General features: G+C 41.4%; 1 protein-coding gene across 1 annotated transcript; it reads right to left on the bottom strand.

Annotated features, from left to right (window-relative positions):
* Positions 1 to 1153: 1153 nt before the first annotated feature.
* Positions 1154 to 20344, bottom strand: LOC134469331 (ankyrin repeat and SOCS box protein 2-like). Its single transcript, XM_063223520.1, has 10 exons — positions 20209 to 20344; positions 18821 to 19141; positions 18505 to 18594; positions 15209 to 15381; positions 14444 to 14599; positions 12746 to 12991; positions 11833 to 12004; positions 7867 to 8440; positions 7361 to 7514; positions 1154 to 3952 (listed from the first exon to the last, which is right to left on the bottom strand). The coding sequence occupies exons 2-10, from the start codon at positions 19123 to 19125 to the stop codon at positions 3783 to 3785; spliced, it is 2040 nt and encodes a 679-aa protein (XP_063079590.1). The 5' UTR covers positions 19126 to 19141; positions 20209 to 20344; the 3' UTR covers positions 1154 to 3782.
* Positions 20345 to 22001: the final 1657 nt, after the last annotated feature.

Here is a 22001-nt window from a genome sequence, read left to right on the forward strand (position 1 = left end):
TCAGCATATTGCCACTAAGAGAAAGCATTAGAGATCTTGCATTTTTATGAGGAGGAACACAAATGGTTGTTTTGTAGTGCAGTAGTTCCCTACCCAGGAACCGTGACTATGCCTATACGAGGGTGCCAGACATCACAGGGATTGTCATTAGGCCAACAGGATCCCAACAACATATCCAACAGGATAACCAAAATGAGTTTAATGTGTCACACTTTGGAGCCCGATAGACAAGGATTTTAATAAAACGTAGTGTGCCTCTGAGTATGAATTAGGAGATATTAAAATATTAATATAGGCTACAGTATAGGTGAATGTAAAAAAAGCTATATGTGAATTGAAAGCCCCATTGGGAAACTCCAACTCCCATTGTCATTGTGACACACAAGTGAACTCTGCACACTGCACACAACGAAATTTCATTTATGCCTCACCTGTGCAAGGGGGCAGCCCTTAATGGCGCTCAGGAGGATACCTCAATCATGGAGGAGGATGGGGGAGAGCACTGGTTAATTACTCCCCCCACCAACCTGTCGGGCCGGGAGTTGAACCGGCAACCTTTGGGCTGCAAGTCTGACGCCCTAACCGCTTACCCATGACTGCCCAAATTGGTGTTTGGTCCTTAAATCATTTCAGAGATAATGTGCGCCACTAAAAAGAAACACTAAGTTGTCTGAAAATCTTTGTCGGCTGGGCCCCAAAGTGTCTGATTTCACATGAAATGACCCAAATGAAAAATAAATTAAAACATATTTTTTGACCTCCTGTAAAGTCATCATGAAGGTATTGATGTCTCGAGCAAGAGTCATGCTTGTAATTAATCGCTTAATTAAGTCTTTCAACGTGTGTGTGCGTGCGTGCATGTGGGGGGCATGGCTTTTCTTGAAACATGTAAAAGGGGACACACACACACACACACACACACACACACACACATTGGTTTAGTGCACCGCTTGTAATTTGGATCAGAGCGGGTAAAGAGTTGGGAGGATGAAGGCAGGAAATGAAAGAAAATTGTGTGTATAGTGTACAACTTTCAGTAATGCTGCAATAACTAAAACAAAAACAAACAAAAAAAGTTTTTTTCACATTATTGGCATTAAATGCCATTCTTAAGTTTAAAACATGGGCACAACATGATTCACTTTTTCAGCACTTATTTCATTTTTATTTAGACATTAAAACAGCAGCATTAGACACAATTTTACAAACCTTTCAATCCCTCTCTGCAAGTTCGTAGGACAGCATAGAAATGTCCTTGAACAGTTGACACCATAAATTAAAACAACTCTGTGAGTCGATATTAGTATGAGACAACACAGTAATGCACAGCAAGAGACACGGCCTAACAGTACAAAACACAAAACAAGATAAAGTCATTAATAAAACATGTAACAACTCAGATTCAGTAGCAAAGTAAGAAAAAGAAGAAAAAAAACAGCACTACCACTGACAGAATTCCCCAGGCAGCAACCTTGGATTATGTTATGAGAAGTCAGAAACCGTGTTTCTTTCTTGTGTGGACTCACAAGTAAATAACACAAAACGATCTTTTAACATCAGCCTGGTTATTGAAAGTCCACTGTAAAGTTGTTTTGGGCACGAACATTAACACTTGAGAGAAATAATTAGTAGGCTAATGCAGCAACTGAAATAATTAATTATTTTGATGTAGGGCAAAATGCATAACAAACGTGTAAAAAAAATAGGCAGAAATTTCAAAGTTGATGAAACAATATTAAAAGTATTTCCAAGATAAATTAGAAGTTTTAAATCAGTCACGCTTTTTCTAACAATACGATTATGTGAATCAGTCGGAGAACAAAGCCTACATGTCGCTTTCGCAGAAGCCTTGCATCTCCACTTTTATCATTTTACTATCGCTACAATTTCTAAATCACTATTTTCTATATACTTATTTCAACATCAAAGTTGGTTATTAAATAATTTATCATAGAAGTGATATAGTATAGTATACTCATGGAGACTGAGGGCCTTTCCCATTACTAATCTCTGCCCCTATCCCTACGCCTTCCCCATGCCCCTCGTGATTTCCAACAAAGCTGTAAGGTGTAGGGCTTGAAACGCAACCGCTACGAATTGGGATACCCCTTCAACAATCAAGGAATGACACTCACAGCTGTCACTAATTCCATGCATTAGGTTGACGTTAATAGCGATTTCTTTCATGTGTGTTTCACGGAGAAAAGGGCCATCACACATTAGGACAATGTTAAACTTAGTACAATGGAATAATTATTACCACTTTAAAACCGTCAATTGCGGCGAAAATACTTAATCTCGTGTGCTGTTGTGGATGCCGCGGCTTGCCGCCCATTTTTAAATGCATTCGCAATGCATTCAGGGAAACCTGTCATAGTGCTCCGTCCGTGGAGTGATGTGTCGGAAAATCTCCGCGCAGAGGGGTGGAAAGCCCTTCGCCGCACCCCTACCCATCTGTCTGAACGTGAATCGGGATGCCACTACGCCTACACGTGGACGCGCAAAACGGAGGCAAAGGGGATCGGCGTAGGGCTTTAATGGGATTCACCCTGAGAGCTGATTTATTTTAGGCTATAATAACGAATGTACAAAACTAAAAAATAGAGATAGAAGATGATGACTGCTGCCGAAACGCGAATGGATTAGAATCGACCTGCTGCTCTATAACAACCTCTCTCATTCTCTCATTTGTAACCAACTTAATTTTCCCAAATGCTACATAATTCACACCATTACATACATACCACACTGACAGATAATCCCACGAGGACACATCTTACACTGAATTGACATTAACACAGTTAATAGAATAGAATAAAAAGCTTATTTCTCATAAACAGTTCATCACATTGACTTTCAATGGTCATAAAAACACCAGAGGTGTCAAAAGTAAAAGTAAAAAAAGAAACACAATTTCTTATTTGTCTTATTTATCTCACAATTAACTTATTTAAATAACCAGTAGACCTGTGTACTCTTGTGATCGGCTACTGTACCTTTGCGCTGGTTGGGTCAAATTTGTGGAGGGTTCTTGTTAGGTTTTTAGTGTTTTTCAACACAGTAAAGCCAACTTATTAGGTACAATGGAGTAAATGGTGTAACAGCTATATAATATCATGGGCTAGTGTTGTAATTGCGTCGCAAATTTACTTTTACTTTGGCTTTTGACACCTCTGCATTTAATGTAGCATGCATCCATTAATTTCAGGAGTAAATTGACACCCTAAAACATTTCCACAGGCAATTACCTCATAGTGTTCTATGCACAGTTAATATGTGACATTCAGAAGCAACTGCTTCATATAACTGCACCCCTCCAAACCAGACAAATATACAAATTATTAAAGCAGCTTTGTGAAATCAAGCTTTTAAAAGGAGAATCCCTGCCAATTTCTACTACCCTTGACCTGTCCACCCAACGATGTGGCATTTTTTTGTTCATCATTTCCCAACATCCTGGCCATTCTAATGTAGGCATGGCTTAGTTTACATTTCTTAAAGTGTCTTTACATACTCAAGACATCATCCCAATAGCCATGGAACATGCCCAGACACCGTACAACATAATAATAGCTGTTGGGATGTTATCTGGAGTACCGGTATGCTGAAACTAGAAATGCTCAGATCTTGTAATCGGATCACCGGATACTGACATGACATATCAAGGGGAGAGTGAGCAATACAACTGCATGTTGAATTTGGCAGGAATGATCCTTTAACATAGTACGTTGACTGACACAGTCAAACCACAGTAAGCTGCAGCACTGCCCTGTTGAAAATGCTCATAAACAGCCACATTGCGACAACAAGTTCTCCGACTCAGAATTGTCGTAATAGAGGAATCTGATGAGACGTTTGGGCAGAGGCAGAGAAGTCATTTGTTTCATTCTGTGATGTCCCACTTGCTTGCGGATATTCACACGGCACAGGTGTAGAAGAGGGAATGGTGGCTCTGAAAGTTTCAAAGACATTAGACGTTATTTATTTAATTTAATGTTAATTTTATAAATCTCTAAACTCTTAACTAAACTCATCAAACTTAGTGGTGCAAAAATAAATACATTAGCACCACCATCAAATTCTAAGTATTCATTATGACTAGGAAAAGTGCACTTTACATAACCTGATTTACATCATCTGGCTGCATTCAGCAACTACACGCGGGTGTGTTCCCTTCAAATACCAGATGGCGGGAGTCAGGTAACACTTTTCATACATGAAAAGGGGGATCTTGGGGATCCATGGTCCCCCTTTTTGAATTTCCAGAAATATACCTTTTTAGCTGCTTCACATACTGTACTTTGGTCATACTAGTAAATAGTAGTTTATCAATCAGTACATATTCATGAAAATATCAAATTTGGCAATATAAATACCTACTCTGGCCACAACCTTACACAGCGCACCTTTAACAAACAGCCTGTTTGTTTATGTATTGTAAAATGCTGTCAGTTTTCAGAGTGGGCTGACCGCAGCAGTATCCGGCACAGACACGTAAGTGGAATTAAATCGTTACATCTTAGCTATACTGTAAAGTGCTGTGGAGTTTAACTGGCGTGTCTTGGCTATTCCAAAGATTTTCAATATAATCACCAAGATGAAACATACTATGTCACCAGCACAGCAAAGTGGGATCAAGTCTCCCTTACGAAAATGTACCATGGCTTATTATGGTATTACTATGATTATCATGATTACTCTAAGTACTCTGAACCTACCATAATTGTACTACGGCTTACTATGGTATTACTGTGATTTTTATGTAGTAACATGGTTCTACCATGGTATGTCATGATTACTCTACCCTTACGAAAATTGACCATGGTTGTAATATAGTAACCATGGTTTTACAACCACATTTCATGGTGATTCTAAGTACTATCAACCAACCATAGTTCTTGTACAGTAGCTGTCAAAGTAGTAGCCCTCACAAAGATTAACCATGGTTCTACTTTGAAAACTAATCATGGTTTTACCATAGATTTACCATGGTTTGTGACTATGGTTTAACTTATGGTTTAATCCTAGTATACTCTTTGCCATAAACCATGGTTCCCCCAAACCATGTTTTTATTTTTTAAACCATGGTCGCCCACCCCAAAAGCTCTTTTTTTAAAACCATGGTTTAAAAACATGGTGGGAGGGAAGAGGTGCATGGTTAAACCATAGTCACGAACCATGGTTTTCTTGGTTATCCAAGAAAACACGAAACCCCTGAATAACTTCATGTGAGTAGCCGTGGTGTAATGGCTAGGTGGACTCTAGGAGATCACAGGATATCAGGTTCGAATCCTGCCCTCACCATTCCGTAGACCTCCGTCCATGGCTGAAGTGCCCTTGAGCAAGGCACCTAACATTTATCCAGGAACGGTAATCAATAGCCTGTAATTCGCTTCAAATAAAAAGAGCGTCAGCTCACTGTAATGCAATGAATAACTATTAACCATGGTTAGTTGTCATAGTAAAACCATGGTTAATTTGTGCATAGTTAAACCATGGATAAATCCATAGTTAAACAGTGGGCAAATCATAGTCAAACCATGGTTGAATCATAGTTGAACCATGGTCGAACTACAGCTCCAGGCCTTTTTATTAGAATACCATGAAAAAGTTGATTTATTTCCATAATTCCATCAATAATGTTAAACTGTCATGGATTGTAGATTCATGGCCCAGTTTTTTAACTATTCCAATCATTAATTTTTTTCTTTTTATATACGTTGGCCTTCCAGCTCAAAAAACCCATGAATTGGGGAATTCGCATTATTAGAATATTGTTATAAAATCACTTTTTTCTTCATCAAAATTCGGGTCACATTAAATCAGTTGAAATTTGGTACTTTCTACATAACATGCAATGGTCAATACTTGGTCAGGACATTCTCTGTCTTCATAATGGCCATGATGCGTTTAACATTGAAGTCAATGGCAAAAACAGTGCATGGGAGTTATGGAAGCCCAGATATCCTTGATGCTTTGCTGTCAGCTGTTCTTGTTTGTTGACCTGGTACCCCACACTTCACTCTTCAATATACCAAGTAGATTTCCATGCCACGTTTTGGCGTTAACTCACCAGTTTAATTCTAAATAACCAGAAATGGAACCCCATTGAAAATGAATGGGGTTTTATTTCTGTTGAGTTAGAACTAAACTGGTGAGTTAACACCAAAACGTGGCGCGGAAATCTTCGGGTATATTGAAGAGGGAAGTGTGGGGCACCAGGTCAACAAACAAGAACAGCTGACAGCAAAGCATCAAGGATATCTGGGCTTCCATAACTCCCATGCACTGTTTTTGCCATTGACTTCAATGTTAAACGCATCATGGCCATTATGAAGACAGAGAATGTCCTAACCAAGTATTGACCATTGCATGTTATGTAGAAAGTACCAAATTTCAACTGCTTTAATGTGACCCAAATTTTGATGAAGAAAAAAGTGATTTTATAACAATATTCTAATAATGCGAATTCCCCAATTCATGGGTTTTTTGAGCTGGAAGGCCAACGTATATAAAAAGAAAAAAATTAATGATTGGAATAGTTAAAAAACTGGGCCATGAATCTACAATCCATGACAGTTTAACATTATTGATGGAATTATGGAAATAAATCAACTTTTTCATGGTATTCTAATAAAAAGGCCTGGAGCTGTATAGTCAATCAATGGTTCAACCATAGTCACAAACCGTGCTCAAAAAAACGTAACTAAACACCATGGTTTAGTTCTCACAGTAAAACCATGGTCCATTTTCGTAAGGGCTGGTCTCTTAAATGGGCTTTCCCATTGAACTCCATCTATTCTGAATACCTACTACTCTCCCAAAGGGTCATGGAAACCATATATCACCTTAGGGTACGTTTATACCGTGATGAAAAGAGAAGACGCAAAAGTGGTGCCTCGTATTATTTTTTTCATTCATGTTTAGACGATCAAATCTTTGTTTATATGAAGACGCAAGAGTACGCGGTATTCCATTGGATACATTCCAGAACGCTGTGTTGTGGTGTGATAGAACCCCGGTATGTCCGCGAGCAAGTGCAGACACTCTAATTTGACAGTTTAGCCGGAGACGCAACCTGGGTCTTCTTCAAAACTCTGCACTCTGGAAGGAGTCTTCAGATTGTTGCGTCTTCAAGCCCCGATGGCGGGGTTGCCGTGCAAACAAAAGGCACTTTTGATTAAATATTGTGTCGTCTTGCTTCGCAATCGTTCTCTTATAAACAGCCCCTTAGAAACTTATGCCACATGGATTGTGGAAGAAACTCTTTATGAACTGTCTCCTCCTCATCAAATGATGCCGGCTACACTGCAACTAAAAGGGTAAAGCATTTCAGCAGTGTAAATGCAATTCAACCTACTTGCTTTATCCTTGATGTACTGGCCATTGCTGATGTTGTCCAGGAGGTTTGAGAGTCTTGAACAGAGTTTCACGTGGCCAGTGTAATCCAAGAGCATATCGAGTATCATTCCCACCCAAGGTGAGTGGAGAGGATCAGCCATCACCTCACAAAACTAGAGAGAAATACAAAATTAATACACCATACACAAAAATGTGAATACACAGAATGTGAATATTCTGATTGCCCTGATTGAAGTCCATATTCCGATTTTTTCTCAGTCTCTCCTTACCAAAATATGAAGGCCATCTAATTATGACTCATCATTCCTGTGTGATATTTACTTTAAAACCACTGGTCATGGGGGTCAAAGTGGTACACTGTTGGTCATACCATACAGGCCCATGGGGACCCATTTCCTGATCCAGGTAATTTCCCAACCCTACCCTCATCTCTCTAATAAAGGCACGAAATTCACAAATATATGAAAAGGCCCAAAATGTATAAAAAAACACATTCTCATTAACCTGTGCAGTTGACGTATGAGGGGCCATCAGCCCATGCAGGTACAGATCGTCCCTAGAGGAGCGCTGTATCTTGACTGGAGGATGCGTGTTGTTCCCATAGACACAGGTGAAGCAGGCGTCAGCATCCAGCCCGTTGTCAAGCAAGATCTTAAACATATTTCTGTGCTTCATGCAGAAGAGCATGGCAGCTGGGAAGGTGGTTGGATGTGTTGGCATGCAAGCATTCACGTTGGCACCATACTCGACCAGCAGAGACACCATCTCTTTGTTGCCTTTTCTCACGGCAACCAAGACAGGGTTGAAGACGTCCAGGTTTGGGTCTGCGCCGGCTTGTAGTAGCATGGAGGCGGCCTCCATGTTGCCTGCCTTCACTGCAAAGTACAGTACCGTGCTACGGCGGTCCTCGTACATATTTGAGTATTCGGTCGATAGCTTCATGTTGACGTCAAAGCCTTCTTGGATGAGAATCTCCACAATCTCGTCTCGGTTGCGTTCGGCTGCGAGATGCAATGGACTGATGCCACTGCGCCTTATCGTTCCTCTGTTGGTGCGAGGAAGCAGTAGCAACACCACACTGCAGTTCAAAACAAAGAGAATGGACAGGGAAAATGTGATATATAGGGTTAGTGATGGGACTGATTACACTGTACAAACATAAAGTAACAATCATTAACAATATGCAATTATAAATCAAACAGTAAATGTACAATGTAATTAGGGCTGGGACATTAATGCATTAATTTCGAATAATTAATCACAGAATTGGATTAATTAATTAATTCGATTTTAAAAAATGAATCGCGGTATAATATAGCTACACAGTTCTGGATTAGACCACTGGAGGGGAGTATTACGCCTGATGGTGAACAGCCTGCTGAAATTGAGAAGAATTCTCTCTTCTTTTAAAAATGAATAATATTTTTAGATTAAGCTTTTTATTTTAATTATTCAAAATCCATGTGAAAAAAAAATATTTTCACTGTTCTCAAGTCAGATATTGCAATGCGATTAAAATGCGATTCATTCGATTAATTAATTTCAAAGCCTAAAGACTAATTCGATTAAAAATTTTAATCGAGTCCCAGCCCTAATAATAATCAATAAACCTGTAGAATGCTAAATGCTAGTGTCACTGACATTGAATAAAGCTTATGCAATGGATATATTCCAAGGCTGCCATAGGAAAGAATAATATGCTCTCTCTTACACTCTTAAGCCGGGCATACACTATGCGATATTTTCAGTTATGGGTAAGTTCCTGCTGACACTGCACAAGGAAATTACGCAATTCACGTCCTCACACTATACGAGTCGACAGTCGGATGCGAGCTGAATGAGCCCACTGTGCGATACAACTCCCATGTTTCTCGGGTCTGCAGAGGAGAGAACATGCGCACCTGAGGTGGAGACGAGGACGCGCTCAAGAGCGAATCTCACGGCCCTATTCATTTGTGCAGGTGTAGTGTCAAATCGGGTCGTAGCACTGCTTTAACTGTGCAATTTACTCACGAGGCACGACCAGGATTTGAAACAGTTTTGATTTTCCTGCGACCCTATGATCAATGTTCCCTCTAAGCTGCGCGACTGCGCGATTGCGCAATTGTGCACTGATCTCACAGTCTCCGCGCAGAGCAAATCCATGCAGCACAGGTAAAACAAGGCAGCAAATTTGGGTTGAGACGCAGTTGAATGTTAGCCGAAATTTCCACTCCTTGTAGTTTAGAACATCCAATCCAAATAAATCATATTCTTTAGATATGAAACATCTATCTTATAGCAGTTTAAGCGATCAGTGGACGCGGATTTCTGCTTACAATCAGCAAACGAGCTGATCAGATCGAGCGCGGATCTGCTGCGCGTCGAATGCTGTCAGTAGAATCTTTGGCAGTGACCAAACAACGTTGCAACAGCTGTCACTCGCAGTCTAATCTATGGCGTTGTGTTGCGAAAAGTACACAAAAAACTATGTAGCCTAAATTCTTATCTCTATTGGATAGAAGACGAGTTTTTGCTATAGCTCTCCTAGAGTTCGATCGTGCAGCCTGATCTCCAAAAATCCCGTGCTCCTGGACACGGATGTTAAGGACATGGAATCCGTGTCCAGGAGCACGGATTTTGCCAAAATTCCGGGCTCCTGGACACGGAATTGTTTTCCGTGCTCCTGGACACGGAATTGTTTTCCGTGATGGGCACACGGAAGTGCTTTCTTTAAGCTATTACCACAGCACTGTGTTAACTCTATCATTAGAAAATATATACCAAATGCTAATCCTAAACAAAATAATGCTATAGCAATTTAAGTTGTGCCCTGACCAAAACATTCCCTAACCTTAACCTGTCATTAAAGACATATTTTTGAGAAATACCTTTTCCAGTTGGTTGCTAGGCTATCAACCTCATTTAATGAATGAAAGAAAACTAGCTGTGCCCAGACCAAAACAATCCCTAACCCTAACCTGTCAGTAAGAAATGTTTTTTTTTTAGACAAAATATTTGAAATTAGAAAAATCCTGAGAAAACACAAGACTGTGGAAATAGCCTATAGAAAGCACTTCAAACAATTCCGTGTCCAGGAGCACGGAATTTTGGCAAAATCCGTGCTCCTGGACACGGATTTTGTGTCCTTAACATCCGTGTCCAGGAGCACGGAATTTTTGGAGATCATGTTGGATCGTGAATCTGATACAAATGTTGATAACGGTGTCGAGCCTCTGGATATCTGCAGGTGACGTGAAGCATCAAGTTGAACTTTTTCCTACTCAGTCTGCCCAGATCAATATTCAGCGCGGAACACGCTCACTTTCATTAACAAACAATAGAACAAATCTGCGTCTGTTGTGTGGCTAAAAGTAAGGAATCACACGCCATCACATGGTGAAGCCAGCACATCCAAAGCATTCTATCGCATGAATACCAATTATAGTTCGGCACTATTTCCACTCCGTCCTTCATACTTTGATGTTCAATGTACAAAGTTATCTAGGCAACTAGATGTGATATCTAAACGGAGCAAAACGGAGTGAAGCCTACCAACAGTCATGCAGAATAGCGTGGTGTTTACATATCATTGTTCTGTCACATTCTAACGTCCTTTGAAAGGCTTCAGAGTGCTAGGAAAGTCGCAAGGAAGTTAGCGATTTAAATGCATGCCTAGTGTCAACCTAGCTTTGATCTGGCGCTATTGGCATCATTGGAAGCGTGCACTGCTTTCTGTCAAAGAGCTGCCCCTTGCTTTAAATTACTCAAAATTGTGTTGATGTAAGCGTTATACGGGCAATGTTAATGTCATGAAAACATATAATTAATATGCCTAAACTAACTACTGATAAGAAAGTCCATGAAAACCCAGTTAGCCAGGAGGTCAGTAAGAGATAGTCCGGTAAGGAAAATGTTTGCCTCCCAAGGTCTGAAATAAAAGTGTGAGCATTTTCCACGAGCTCTTAAAGTGACATAATTTTACTCCATGTAGGCCTAATTTAAGCACAATATTTTAGTCTTTTAAATTTGTTACATAGGCCTATTATAAAACATTTAAATCCAAATTAAATCATTCATCCTTTTAAACATACATTCAGCATTCTGGGCTACTTGGGCTGCTAATAGCCGAACCAAGATGAGAATTAGAAACATTACTTAACTGACTTTGTAATATTTACGCGCAATTCAATAACAATATAGTCAACATATTATTAAGCATAAATATTACCCCTAAAATTGGGGGGGCGTCGACCCGCTCACTGAGGTCATTGGCTCTGCTCAGTGATAGAGTGCATTTGCCCAGGCACAGAAAAAATAGAGGGAATGATTGCACGATCGTGAGGTGAAATCGCTTGCCGTTACCCCATGTACCGGTACACTACAAAATGCAAGACTCACGATTGACCTGCGATTTGCGAGTGCCATATCGAGGCAAAATCGGGGCAAAAGTCGCAGTGTGTAAGCCCGGCTTTACAGTAATGCACTCACCTCACATGTCCATTCTTTGACGCAACATGTAGAGGAGTTAAGCCTGATTTGGTTGTTCGGTTGACATCTGCTCTCTTAGACAGCAGTATCTTTACACACTCCTCGTGGCCATTCTTAGATGCTTCATACAAAGCTGTTGCCCCATCATTGGCCTGCGTGTTAATATTTCCACCTAGAAGACATGAATTAAAATGAAAATATTAGGTAGCACTACCACATGAAAATGTAAAGTGACACTATGCATTTCTAACCCTGCACTGTAAAAATGTTAAAGTACCTGAAGGAACCTCCGATTGTCACTGTTAGGTTTTTTAGGCCAACCAGAACGGAGTCGGTGCTGGTGCCCGCACCAGATTCGTTCAGCACTAAAGTGCTTATATGCAAACCGCCTGTGTTCATACCGGGCTCTGAACTTTTTCCACATGTGACTGTAATATGCGGATGAACCTGCTGACGGCCACGTTGTCATCAGAGTTCACAGAGAAAAAACGAGTATTTTGCAGTACGCATTGCGAACGCTAAGATCTGTGGCATGAACACAACGGCCGGTTCACAATTAGGTGCGGGAACGGGCTCCGGCACGGTTCTCAGTTGGTCTGAATGCGCCTTGTGGGGGAACCATAGAGTTCCACGAGGAACTTAACATTCTCTGAGGATAACTTTTAGTGGGAACAAACTGAAGGTTCGTCAGGGAACTTTTAATGTACATGGCAGGATTTTTAATTAAATTTTTAAAATTAAAATGCAAGAAAGCAATTGGCCAAAAAGTCAGGCAATCCGTTTTACAACAATGGAATGTGATCTGAATACTTGATGTGACCTTAATGTGTTTTAATGTGTATGTGTTTTTCATGCCGTTTTGCATCTCAAGAATTCGCGGCTCCAAAAAAACACAAGACAAACAACCTCTCACCTAGTTTGATGAGGTAGTTCAGCACGTCTGCGGCTCCACACTGAGCTGCTGTGAAGAGCGACTCAATGCCGTAGCTGTCCATAGTCCACGTCTTTGCTCCAGCCTCCACTAGCATTTTAACCATATTGACGTTTTTGGTCCCCACTGCCTCATGTAAAGGTGTGTTTCTCGCAATGTTTGCCCTGCAGGGGTTCCCGCCAGCTTTTAGAACAGCATCAAGTATCTCCTCAGTGCCCTTCTCACAAGCTGAAAGCAAATTACACCTGTTAGAAATGGGAATGAGCTATTTCTAACACAATTTAGATCTACATCTTTACTTGAGGAACACAGACACTCTTTAAAGGATTTATCCGGAGTTGGAACAAGTTTGCCTGATTTTTGCATGTTTGGGATGAAATACAGTCACTCTAGAGCAAAATCAAGGCAAAAGGATGCGTTTTGAGAAAGTTTGATAATATCACGTTAGCCTCGTTAGCCATATCAGCTATGCAATATGAAAGATGCGGGCATCGTTTTTCGGCGGTTACACACATTTCAAAAACACAACATTTTAAAGTCTTGCACCGCTCAAAACAACGTCACACTTACCTCGTAATATGTTGAGGGTATCCACACATAAACCAAAGTGTCCAAAGTCCTTCATGTATTCTTGAAAGGTCTGCAGAATGTGTTTTGTGAAGCTACTACCTTGAGAATATCTAAATTACGGTCAAGACAACTATTTGACACTAAAGCCCACCAAGTAGATTGCCGAGTGCGTCGCACCATCAGCTATGATTATTTCCATAGCGAGTAACCACAGCTGATGGTGCGACGCACTCGGCAATCTACTTGGTGGGCTTTAGTGTCAAATGGTTGTCTTGACCGTAATTTAGATATTCTCAAGGTAGTAGCTTCACAAAACACATTCTGCAGACCTTTCAAGAATACATGAAGGGCTTTGGACACGTCGGTTTATGTGTGGATACCCTCAACATATTACGAGGTAAGTGTGACGTTGTTTTGAGCTGTGCAAGACTTAAAAATGTTGTGTTTTTGAAATGTGTGTAACCGCCGAAAAACGATGCCCGCATCTTTCATATTGCATAGCTGATATGGCTAACGAGGCTAACGTGATATTATCAAACTTTCTCAAAACGCATCCTTTTGCCTTGATTTTGCTCTAGAGTGACTGTATTTCATCCCAAACATGCAAAAATCAGGCAAACTTGTTCCAACTCCGGATAAATCCTTTAACACACAGAGGACTGAATGCCCTTCAGAGGGCAATTTGACATGTCCCAATTTAAAGAAAGTGAAAAGAAATCTTCGCATATTCTGTACTCTCTGCCTGTAGCAGCCACACCTATAGCTATTCACATGTAAAGTACCGGTGCTTGAGTGGCTATTCAGAGGTGACAACACGTCCCTTTCAGCTAGGCAAAACACAGTGTCCTGCCACAGGACAAAGAGAGTGACAGGGGTGTGTGCTAGCAGAGCACATGGAGATTGACAGGGGGGTGTGGGCCATTAGAGGTTTTTCACACCTATCTCATTAGTATTCAAATGAGACAGGCAGTGGCAATGGCAGTGGCAGGCAGTGGTAATCTTAGGTCCAAATGGGGGTCCCCACTGAAAAAGTTTGGGAACCACTGATCTAACTTTGGACTGAACTTTCCCATTTCTGGACGTACTGTACATTACATATTCATTTGGTACCTTTGTAGACGGCGGTTTCCCCTGCGTTGTTGGCTATGTTAGGGTCTCCACCAGCGTTAATAAGAAGCTTGACACAGGCCAAGTTCTTACGACCAACAGCCAGAATGAGAGGCGTTTGGCTCTTGTCATTGCGTTTGTTGACTAGATCAGGAAAGGCTAAAATAGGCAAGGAAGAACAAAAGAACACAAACTTCAGGTGATTTGATGAAATATTGCCATGGATCAGCATAGCAAATTAACTGTAGGAAAGCAGTGTTCTTTAAATACAGAAACAAATGCATCAATTTACAGGGCATAGCTCAGCATTTTCGCGTTTAGCAACAGAAATTTGCAACAGGCAACAGAAATTTCCCACGACAGTGGGAAAACTCATTTTCCTGGTCATGAGACAAAAGAACTTTCCTGCGATGTTGCACAGCTTACCATTTAAAGTCTGTGCACCCCAATGCGAAATACTTTGGCGTGAAATAATTACACCTCTGCATGATGCCATCCAAATGCCAAATGCCCTTAAATAAGATTTGTGGGCAGACGGATTGCAAATCTAAATATTGCTAACTCCTGTTATGATTTCTGCCATTTGGAAAAATTATAGATCAGCTGCTTTAGGAATAGATGACTCTCTACCGCCAAAAACGATCAGACTGAGTTTGACGATAATGTGTTCAAAACGCCAAATGAATATTATCCTGCTTCCCTACAGTACTGCAGGTCCAACACTATTCAGATGCAATATATCAGGGAAAACATTATTCACTGTCATACCTTGTAAAAGCAACTTTGAACATCCCACTGCATTGTAGTATGCAACTTCATGCAAATGTATCCAGCCCTCGTCATTTGGTTTGTTCAGACTCTCGGCAGGTACTGTCATTAAAATTTGTTTGAATGCTTCCGCATCATCATTCCAGATAGCTGACTTTATGGAGGCTGCAAGACTGCAATAAATCAAAATGTATATCCATTAACTTGTGGGTCCTTGGTATCAACATGCTGAATGTTTTTGTTTGTGTACCGTAGTTGCTAGATTAATGAGCTGTGTCCACAGGATGCATTTTAAGATCTGACAGGGTAGCCTAGTAAACCAGCGCCACCCGCTTGACGCCAAATTCTTTTGGCTGCGAGTGGTCTGGCCTCGCATCGTTTTAGTGGTCTGCCAGGCTTGCCAAGAATCTGGCAAACCAATCACAACGCAGAGATTTGTTTTGAATCAAAGCGGGCGGGGTTTTGAGGGAGTGACGACGAAGCTTGCAACGTTGGGAAAGCACATCAACGAGAAAGATAACGCTGATTGGTCATAGCGCCGGCCTATAGGCACAGGCACGGTTTGAAAGACAACGCGTTGTTCTCATCAAGAATCTTCGGATTAACTTTTTATCAGCGCCAGACTAAATCACACATCCAATCTTACATTTAGGCTGGTTTATCAGGCTACTGCCAGGGCCTTTTTCAATACAAATTCAATGGTTCCATGCCATTATCCAAACTCCCGCCCTTGACTTGTGCTTTTTGCCTCGTGCTTTGCTGACACCCTGCTGCGTCAGCCTAGGCACAGCAACTTTTTTGGGCACTTTTCCCCACTTAACATCACAATTGCAAATGAGAAAAATGAATTTTGAATGAGATATTGAATTAAACCTCTACCGCCAATGACTTCTTGTAGTGTCATCACAAGGCCGCGAGCACAAGGGAGGACGGGAGATTACATATTGAAATGGACACAATCAGCTTGTCTCAAGTGGCGTACTTGTGTCAGTGCTTTGGCGTTTAGAGCATAGTGCACACAAGGTGTTTTTCCACATACAACTCGGCTGTGGCGTGCCGTGTTGTTTTGAGCTGAGTGGTGCTGAGTGATACTGTCAAACCAGCCCAGTTTGTGTTTCCATTACATACAAACCATGTTCCCAGGAGTGTGGTTGGAGTCACGTTTTTGGTGTTGTCACATAGAATTACTTAACATAGGCTGGTTGAGGCCGACAGATATCTTAGCTATCGGAATAGGCTATAAATAGTTTCAGCGACATCATATTTGGATACTACAACAATGATTTCTGCCTTTGATCTTTAAATATCAAAGTATTACAGTGTCAAACTAAAGAGCATTACAAGATAGTTGATCTGGTGGCCACCATGAATATTTTTTGATTAATTAGTGAGGACGAGCTGATGTGGATTCTGGGTAGTAAGCTGCCAAAGACCTGCTCAGCTCGCTTCAGCCGACCGGCTGGTTTTCGAGCTGAGTTGAGCTGTGTCATGTCCAGTCGAAAAACAAAAAGTGGCAGCCAAGTCGTGCTGTCTTAACCTGCACTGGGTAGTAAACCGGCAGTGGAAAAGAGGCTACATTGTACTGAGCTCTTTAGTGCATAGTGTCGTGGGAAAGTTTGGAACACTAACGATGTGCCTGTGGAAGTGACAGACTAGGATTGCATTAGCTCGCCAAATTATCAGTTGGCTACTGTTTATATTACACAGCTCCTCATGCTTGTATTTACATTTCCCTCACCCCAACTGGACTTTGTCGTATACAATACTGGAATGAAGAGGTTGGTCGTCTCATCAACATTACTTACAGAAAAAAGAGACTATTGACAAAATTCTTCTACTGAACACATTTTTTCTGTTATGTAAACAACATTTTGACAGTTTAGTGCACGCACACTGCATTTTTGACTGTTATTAGAACAGCACCTGGGTATTTTCAGTGCACTGAATTTTCAGGGGGAGTGCCTTATGCGCTGAAACATAGTGCCCGAAGTGTGCCATTTGAGACATGCTGAGCATCTGCCCTTTACCAATTTCGTTGTACCTGTAAAATGACAATAAAGACATTCATTCATTCATTCATGCTGAATGTGTTTCAGCCAAATGTTTGGACCAGACGTCAACTTAAACTGTTAGGGTGCTTCCCAAATGTTCAACTCAGTTTTTCAAAAAGGAGGCCGCACCTTGCATAAACTTTATTGCAATTTTTTATTTGTGCAATAAACACAATTTATGCAAGGTGCGGACTCCTTATTAAAAACTGAATGTGTTTCAGCGCCAAGAGTGCTAAGCGCTAAAAAGAAGCAGGCAGAGACCATATTTTGACGCAGGGCTCTGAACGCTGTGAGTAAAAATTTGTTCAACTTTTAGAACAGTGTTGAGCTGTTTAAGTGCTTCATTTTACTCAAAGAAAAACCTGTGTGTTTTCCATATTTCAAAAAGAGCAGTGACGGTTTCAGTTAGCTATTGTGCTAACATGCCCTGTGTAGGTTAGCAACAACAGGAGTCCAGAGACGGTCAGAACACGCCCGGGAGGGGGTTAGATCATTTAGTGGCATGTGGCATGTGCCAGTGACATGCGGAAGTGCCGCAGTCACATGTCCATTGTTTTTATATTAACCACAGACCTATGCTAATTATTATCAATAAGTGTAATAATACTTATTAATAATAAGTATTATTTTTAATTATTTATGTATTCTAGTTCTGTAATTACAACAGTTAACGGGCATGTCAAGCGGCGTCACGGTTGGCATGTCACGTTGGTTACTATGGTTACAGTGGCTACTACGATGTGAAAATGTGCCTAACCCTAAACTTATTCCTAAACCTAACCTGTCAGTGAAAAAATGTGTGTAAACCAACTGAACAGTGCCTAAACCAAAACGCATTCCTAAACTTAACCTGTCGGTGGAAAAAATGTGTTTTATAGTTGCATGCCAGTGATGCCACTTCCGCATGTCGATGTCGAACTGTGCCTAAACCAAACTCAATCCTAAACCTAACCTGTCAGTGAAAAATGTGTGTACACCAACCTATAAACATGTCGAACTGTGCCTAAACCAAAACTCATTCCTAAACCTAACCTATTAGTGGAAAAATGTGTTTTATAATAGCATGTCACTGATGCCACTTCCGCATGTCACTGGCATATGCCACATGCCACTGAATGATCTAACTCCTACTGCATTCTTTGTGTTAAATATGCATCCCCTCAACACAGGCCCTAACTGCAAGGTATAGTCAAGTGAAGTCAAGAAGAAATCTGCTTGTAAATCTACACCAAGGACGACACTTACGTAGGTGTTTCTTCGACTAGGTCTTCTTTTCCATGTCGTTTTTTCCATGCCCGTAGCCTCAACCTGTCTCCATCAAATGTATGACTTGAACTGTAAGTATCAGACACATAAAAACATTCCAAAACAATCCACTTTGTTGTTTTCAGAAATACTTATTGGTTTCTTTCCATCAACCCATCAATCAAAAAAAAAAAAGATTAAAAAACACGGTACATAAATTCTCTGATAAAAAAAATAAAATTCTGAACACAAGATGCTGTTATTTGGGTTCAATCCATCTTTTGAGGCCTCAGAATTGCAGTGATTCCACATTTACCTGGAAGGATTGACTTGTGGGTTCTCAGCAGCTGCAGCCATCTCTGCTTGCAGGGCAGCATTTCGTCTGGCTGCATACTCTTGCCTGGCTTCCTTAAATGTGGGCATGTGTTCCTCTTTGGGTGGCTCGGAGGCTGGTATGAAACTTGCTTGAGCATATTCCGAGGGGCCTTGTTGGTCTTCACACAGGCTGCGTTCAATTGCCATCTGCAGTAGCTCATCGTCAGTCATGTGGCCATAGGCAGTGTAGTCTTCATATGCAAAGTCAGGCATAGTCGCCCGCCTCGCAAGGCTAGCAGCAGCCATGATGAACTACTATAGCCTATAGAAATCAGAAAATATCATATATCATCAATAAGTTCTGCCACAGCATTTGTTGCAGCTAATTACTGAATCGTCTTATCACAGAAACTTAACTGTTCAACCAGGGAGATAGGCTAATTCAAGAAATAACCCTAAAATCAGTCAGTACTGATCAAGGTTTTTCAAGAATCACTTAAGAATGCCAAAACATGAAAAGCTGTCAAGGGAAAAGAAGTCTTTGAGCTCTTCAAATTCGGAGGATTTTTAAAAAGTCCAACTGGGAAACTCCAACTCCCATTGTCATTGTGACACAGCAATCCACAGCACACAAGTGAGCACTGCACACTGCACACAACAAAATTGCATTTAAGCCTCACACGTGCAAGGGGGCAGCCCCCAATGGCGCCCGCAAAGGTGCAGTGCAGTGAGACGGTACCATGCTCAGGGTACCTCAGTCATGGAGGAGGATGGGGGAGAGCACTGGTTAATTACTCCTCCCACCAACCTGGTGGGTCGGGAGTCGAACCCGCAACCTTTGGGCTACAAGTCTGACGCCTAACCGCTTACCCATGACTGCCCTAAACAACCAGGGCAGAATCTTTAAATGTCACACCGTGCAAATGAAATTCATGATTATATGACAATAAAAAAAATCTTTTGTCTTGTGTCATGTGCTATTATTAATATCACTTGATTTTTTTTTACGTTTGCAATTAAACTTAAGTTTTGGCTTTAGGCGATGATTTCATGCCAGTATACCTGTCTGGATCTCATTCGGTTTTTGTAGCGATACATAGCTGGATATTGCTAAATGTTGCATATATAAAAGACATACTTTGCATTCATGTAGCATTTTCAATATGTTCAAGCAGGTTGCTTCCCTACAAATACAGTGCACATGTTGATAACTCTTACAATTGCTATAAATGTGTTTATACGGCAAATATACACATATAATTCCCAATACTGAAAAATTGAAGTAATGGAAATGGCATGCAAAATTCTTATTCATATCAAATTAAACAGCAATAGCCTCCTGATGCTGATGAATTTTGAAAGAGATTATCAACTGGTGAGTTTACTCACCAAGCAGGAAAACCTTTCGCCAGACAATTGACTTTTAAACCCCTGCACTTTTGCGCCTTTCCTTTGTTGAGCCTGCTTGCTGACTGTGGGCATGTGAGTCTCTGTGCCCTTTTAAGAATGATGTGGAGGGTGGTCTTGATTCCAGGTTAACAGACATATGACCTTGTTTTCCCACACAGGCTACCAGGGGCATGAAGCCCATTTCTGAAATGACACACTTGGCAGTGACACGATGGCTTAAATCAAGAGATGCAGGTCAGAAATGACACTACGAGACAAGACCACACAACCACTGTTACTGAAGAGAACACGGCAAATGCAGACAATCGCTCCAGTAAGTGAAAAGTATTATTCGGGCAATCTTCAGCATTTGTGGACATGCCGAATGTCCAGATGGTAGACTAGCACAGGAGCCTGCACATGAACATACCACTAAGGGTAACATGATCCTGCTCCCCCCCAGCATTTTAATCATGTGCGATATCCAGGAAGTATAAATAACCTCCTGTCCTAGAAATGTAGACGCCCCTAGCGAACACAAATTAAATTTGCACCCTGGGGCAGTCTAATTACCTGTGCTCGTTTTGCAAGTCTGAAAATCGTAAGACGACCTGGGCAATCAAATCGTGAGGTGCGGATTGGAGGCCGGGCTACCTAGTGACGATAGAATACTCTACAAATTAGATGGTCTGATAACGGATCAAATGGGCGTATGGGTTGATTGGGCGGGAGTTGCAAAAAATTACATCCGTGTCTTCCAACATCAACCTTTTTGCCTAATTTAAAAAGCCTGAGTCATTATACTGTAAATGTCGTGGCTGCCACGGTGGATTGATGTAAATATGCACCATGAATTATTTGACACAAATCGGACACTCCACATTACCACTTGATCAATCTACATTTTAAGAGCAGTCATGGGTAAGCGGTCAGACTTGTAACTCAAAGGTTGCCGGTTCGACTCCCGACCCGCCAGGTTGATGGGGAGAGTAATCAACCAGTGTTCTCCTCCGTGACTGAGGTACCCTGAGCATGGTACCGTCCTGCCGCACTGCTCCCTAGGGGTGCCATTGAGGGCTGCCCCCTTGCACGGGTGAGGCATAAATGCAATTTCGGTGTGTGCAGTGTTCACTTGTGTATTGTGGAGTGCTGTGTCACAATGACAATGGCAGTTGGAGTTTCCCAATGGGCTTTCGCTTTCAAACTAGCCGGGTAAGCTGACTGTTAACATTTTACCGAACCAGACAGCCACAAGCTATTATTAGACCACTTTTTGTAGGTGTAGAATGACATTGCGGCCATTAAATGTTATTTGGGATCAAAACACACAAGATCTTGCTGGGTCTAGGCTGGAGGAACTGGGAGATTGAGGCCGCCTGCTGTGTGTGCATTTAACAGCTTCCCCGCTAGGTACCCTCTATCTCCTGGAACTATTGCCAGCCACGCCCCACAGTTTGCCGTGTGGGGATTCTGTGTGATTGGTTGTTTGCGGCATCCTGGTGTGTGACGTTGAGTGCAGAGGCATTTTGACAGACAACCGTTTATCCCGCCCACACGGCCACTGAGCTACACAAGATCCCTGTCAGCTTTTTGCTGTAGGGGTTTAGGTCACTAGGCTAATAACCTCCTAGATCTACTAAAAAGTGGCACAGTGAGTGCGTTGCAATATGTGACCTTGCCTCCTCCACTTGCTTCTCGTCATGATGACATCACTGACAACAGCATTATATTTCAATATCTTGCAAAAGCTTGATTGTAGAGTCTTTTTCTCATTTGCAATTGGGAAGGTGAAT

The sequence above is a fragment of the Engraulis encrasicolus genome, chromosome 18 (assembly GCF_034702125.1).
Source record: "Engraulis encrasicolus isolate BLACKSEA-1 chromosome 18, IST_EnEncr_1.0, whole genome shotgun sequence".
In the NCBI taxonomy this organism is placed as follows: domain Eukaryota; kingdom Metazoa; phylum Chordata; class Actinopteri; order Clupeiformes; family Engraulidae; genus Engraulis; species Engraulis encrasicolus.

Bases quoted from the DNA above. Each gene is read 5' to 3' on its own strand.
- LOC134469331 (XM_063223520.1), bottom strand. From the start codon at position 19,125: ATGGCTGCTGCTAGCCTTGCGAGGCGGGCGACTATGCCTGACTTTGCA. The intron at 18,595-18,820 runs GTAAATGTGGAA...TGATACTTACAG, and splicing joins CCACAAGTCAATCCTTCCAG to TTCAAGTCATACATTTGATG. The intron at 12,992-14,443 runs GTACCAAATGAA...ATTTGCTTTCAG, and splicing joins GGAAACCGCCGTCTACAAAG to CTTGTGAGAAGGGCACTGAG.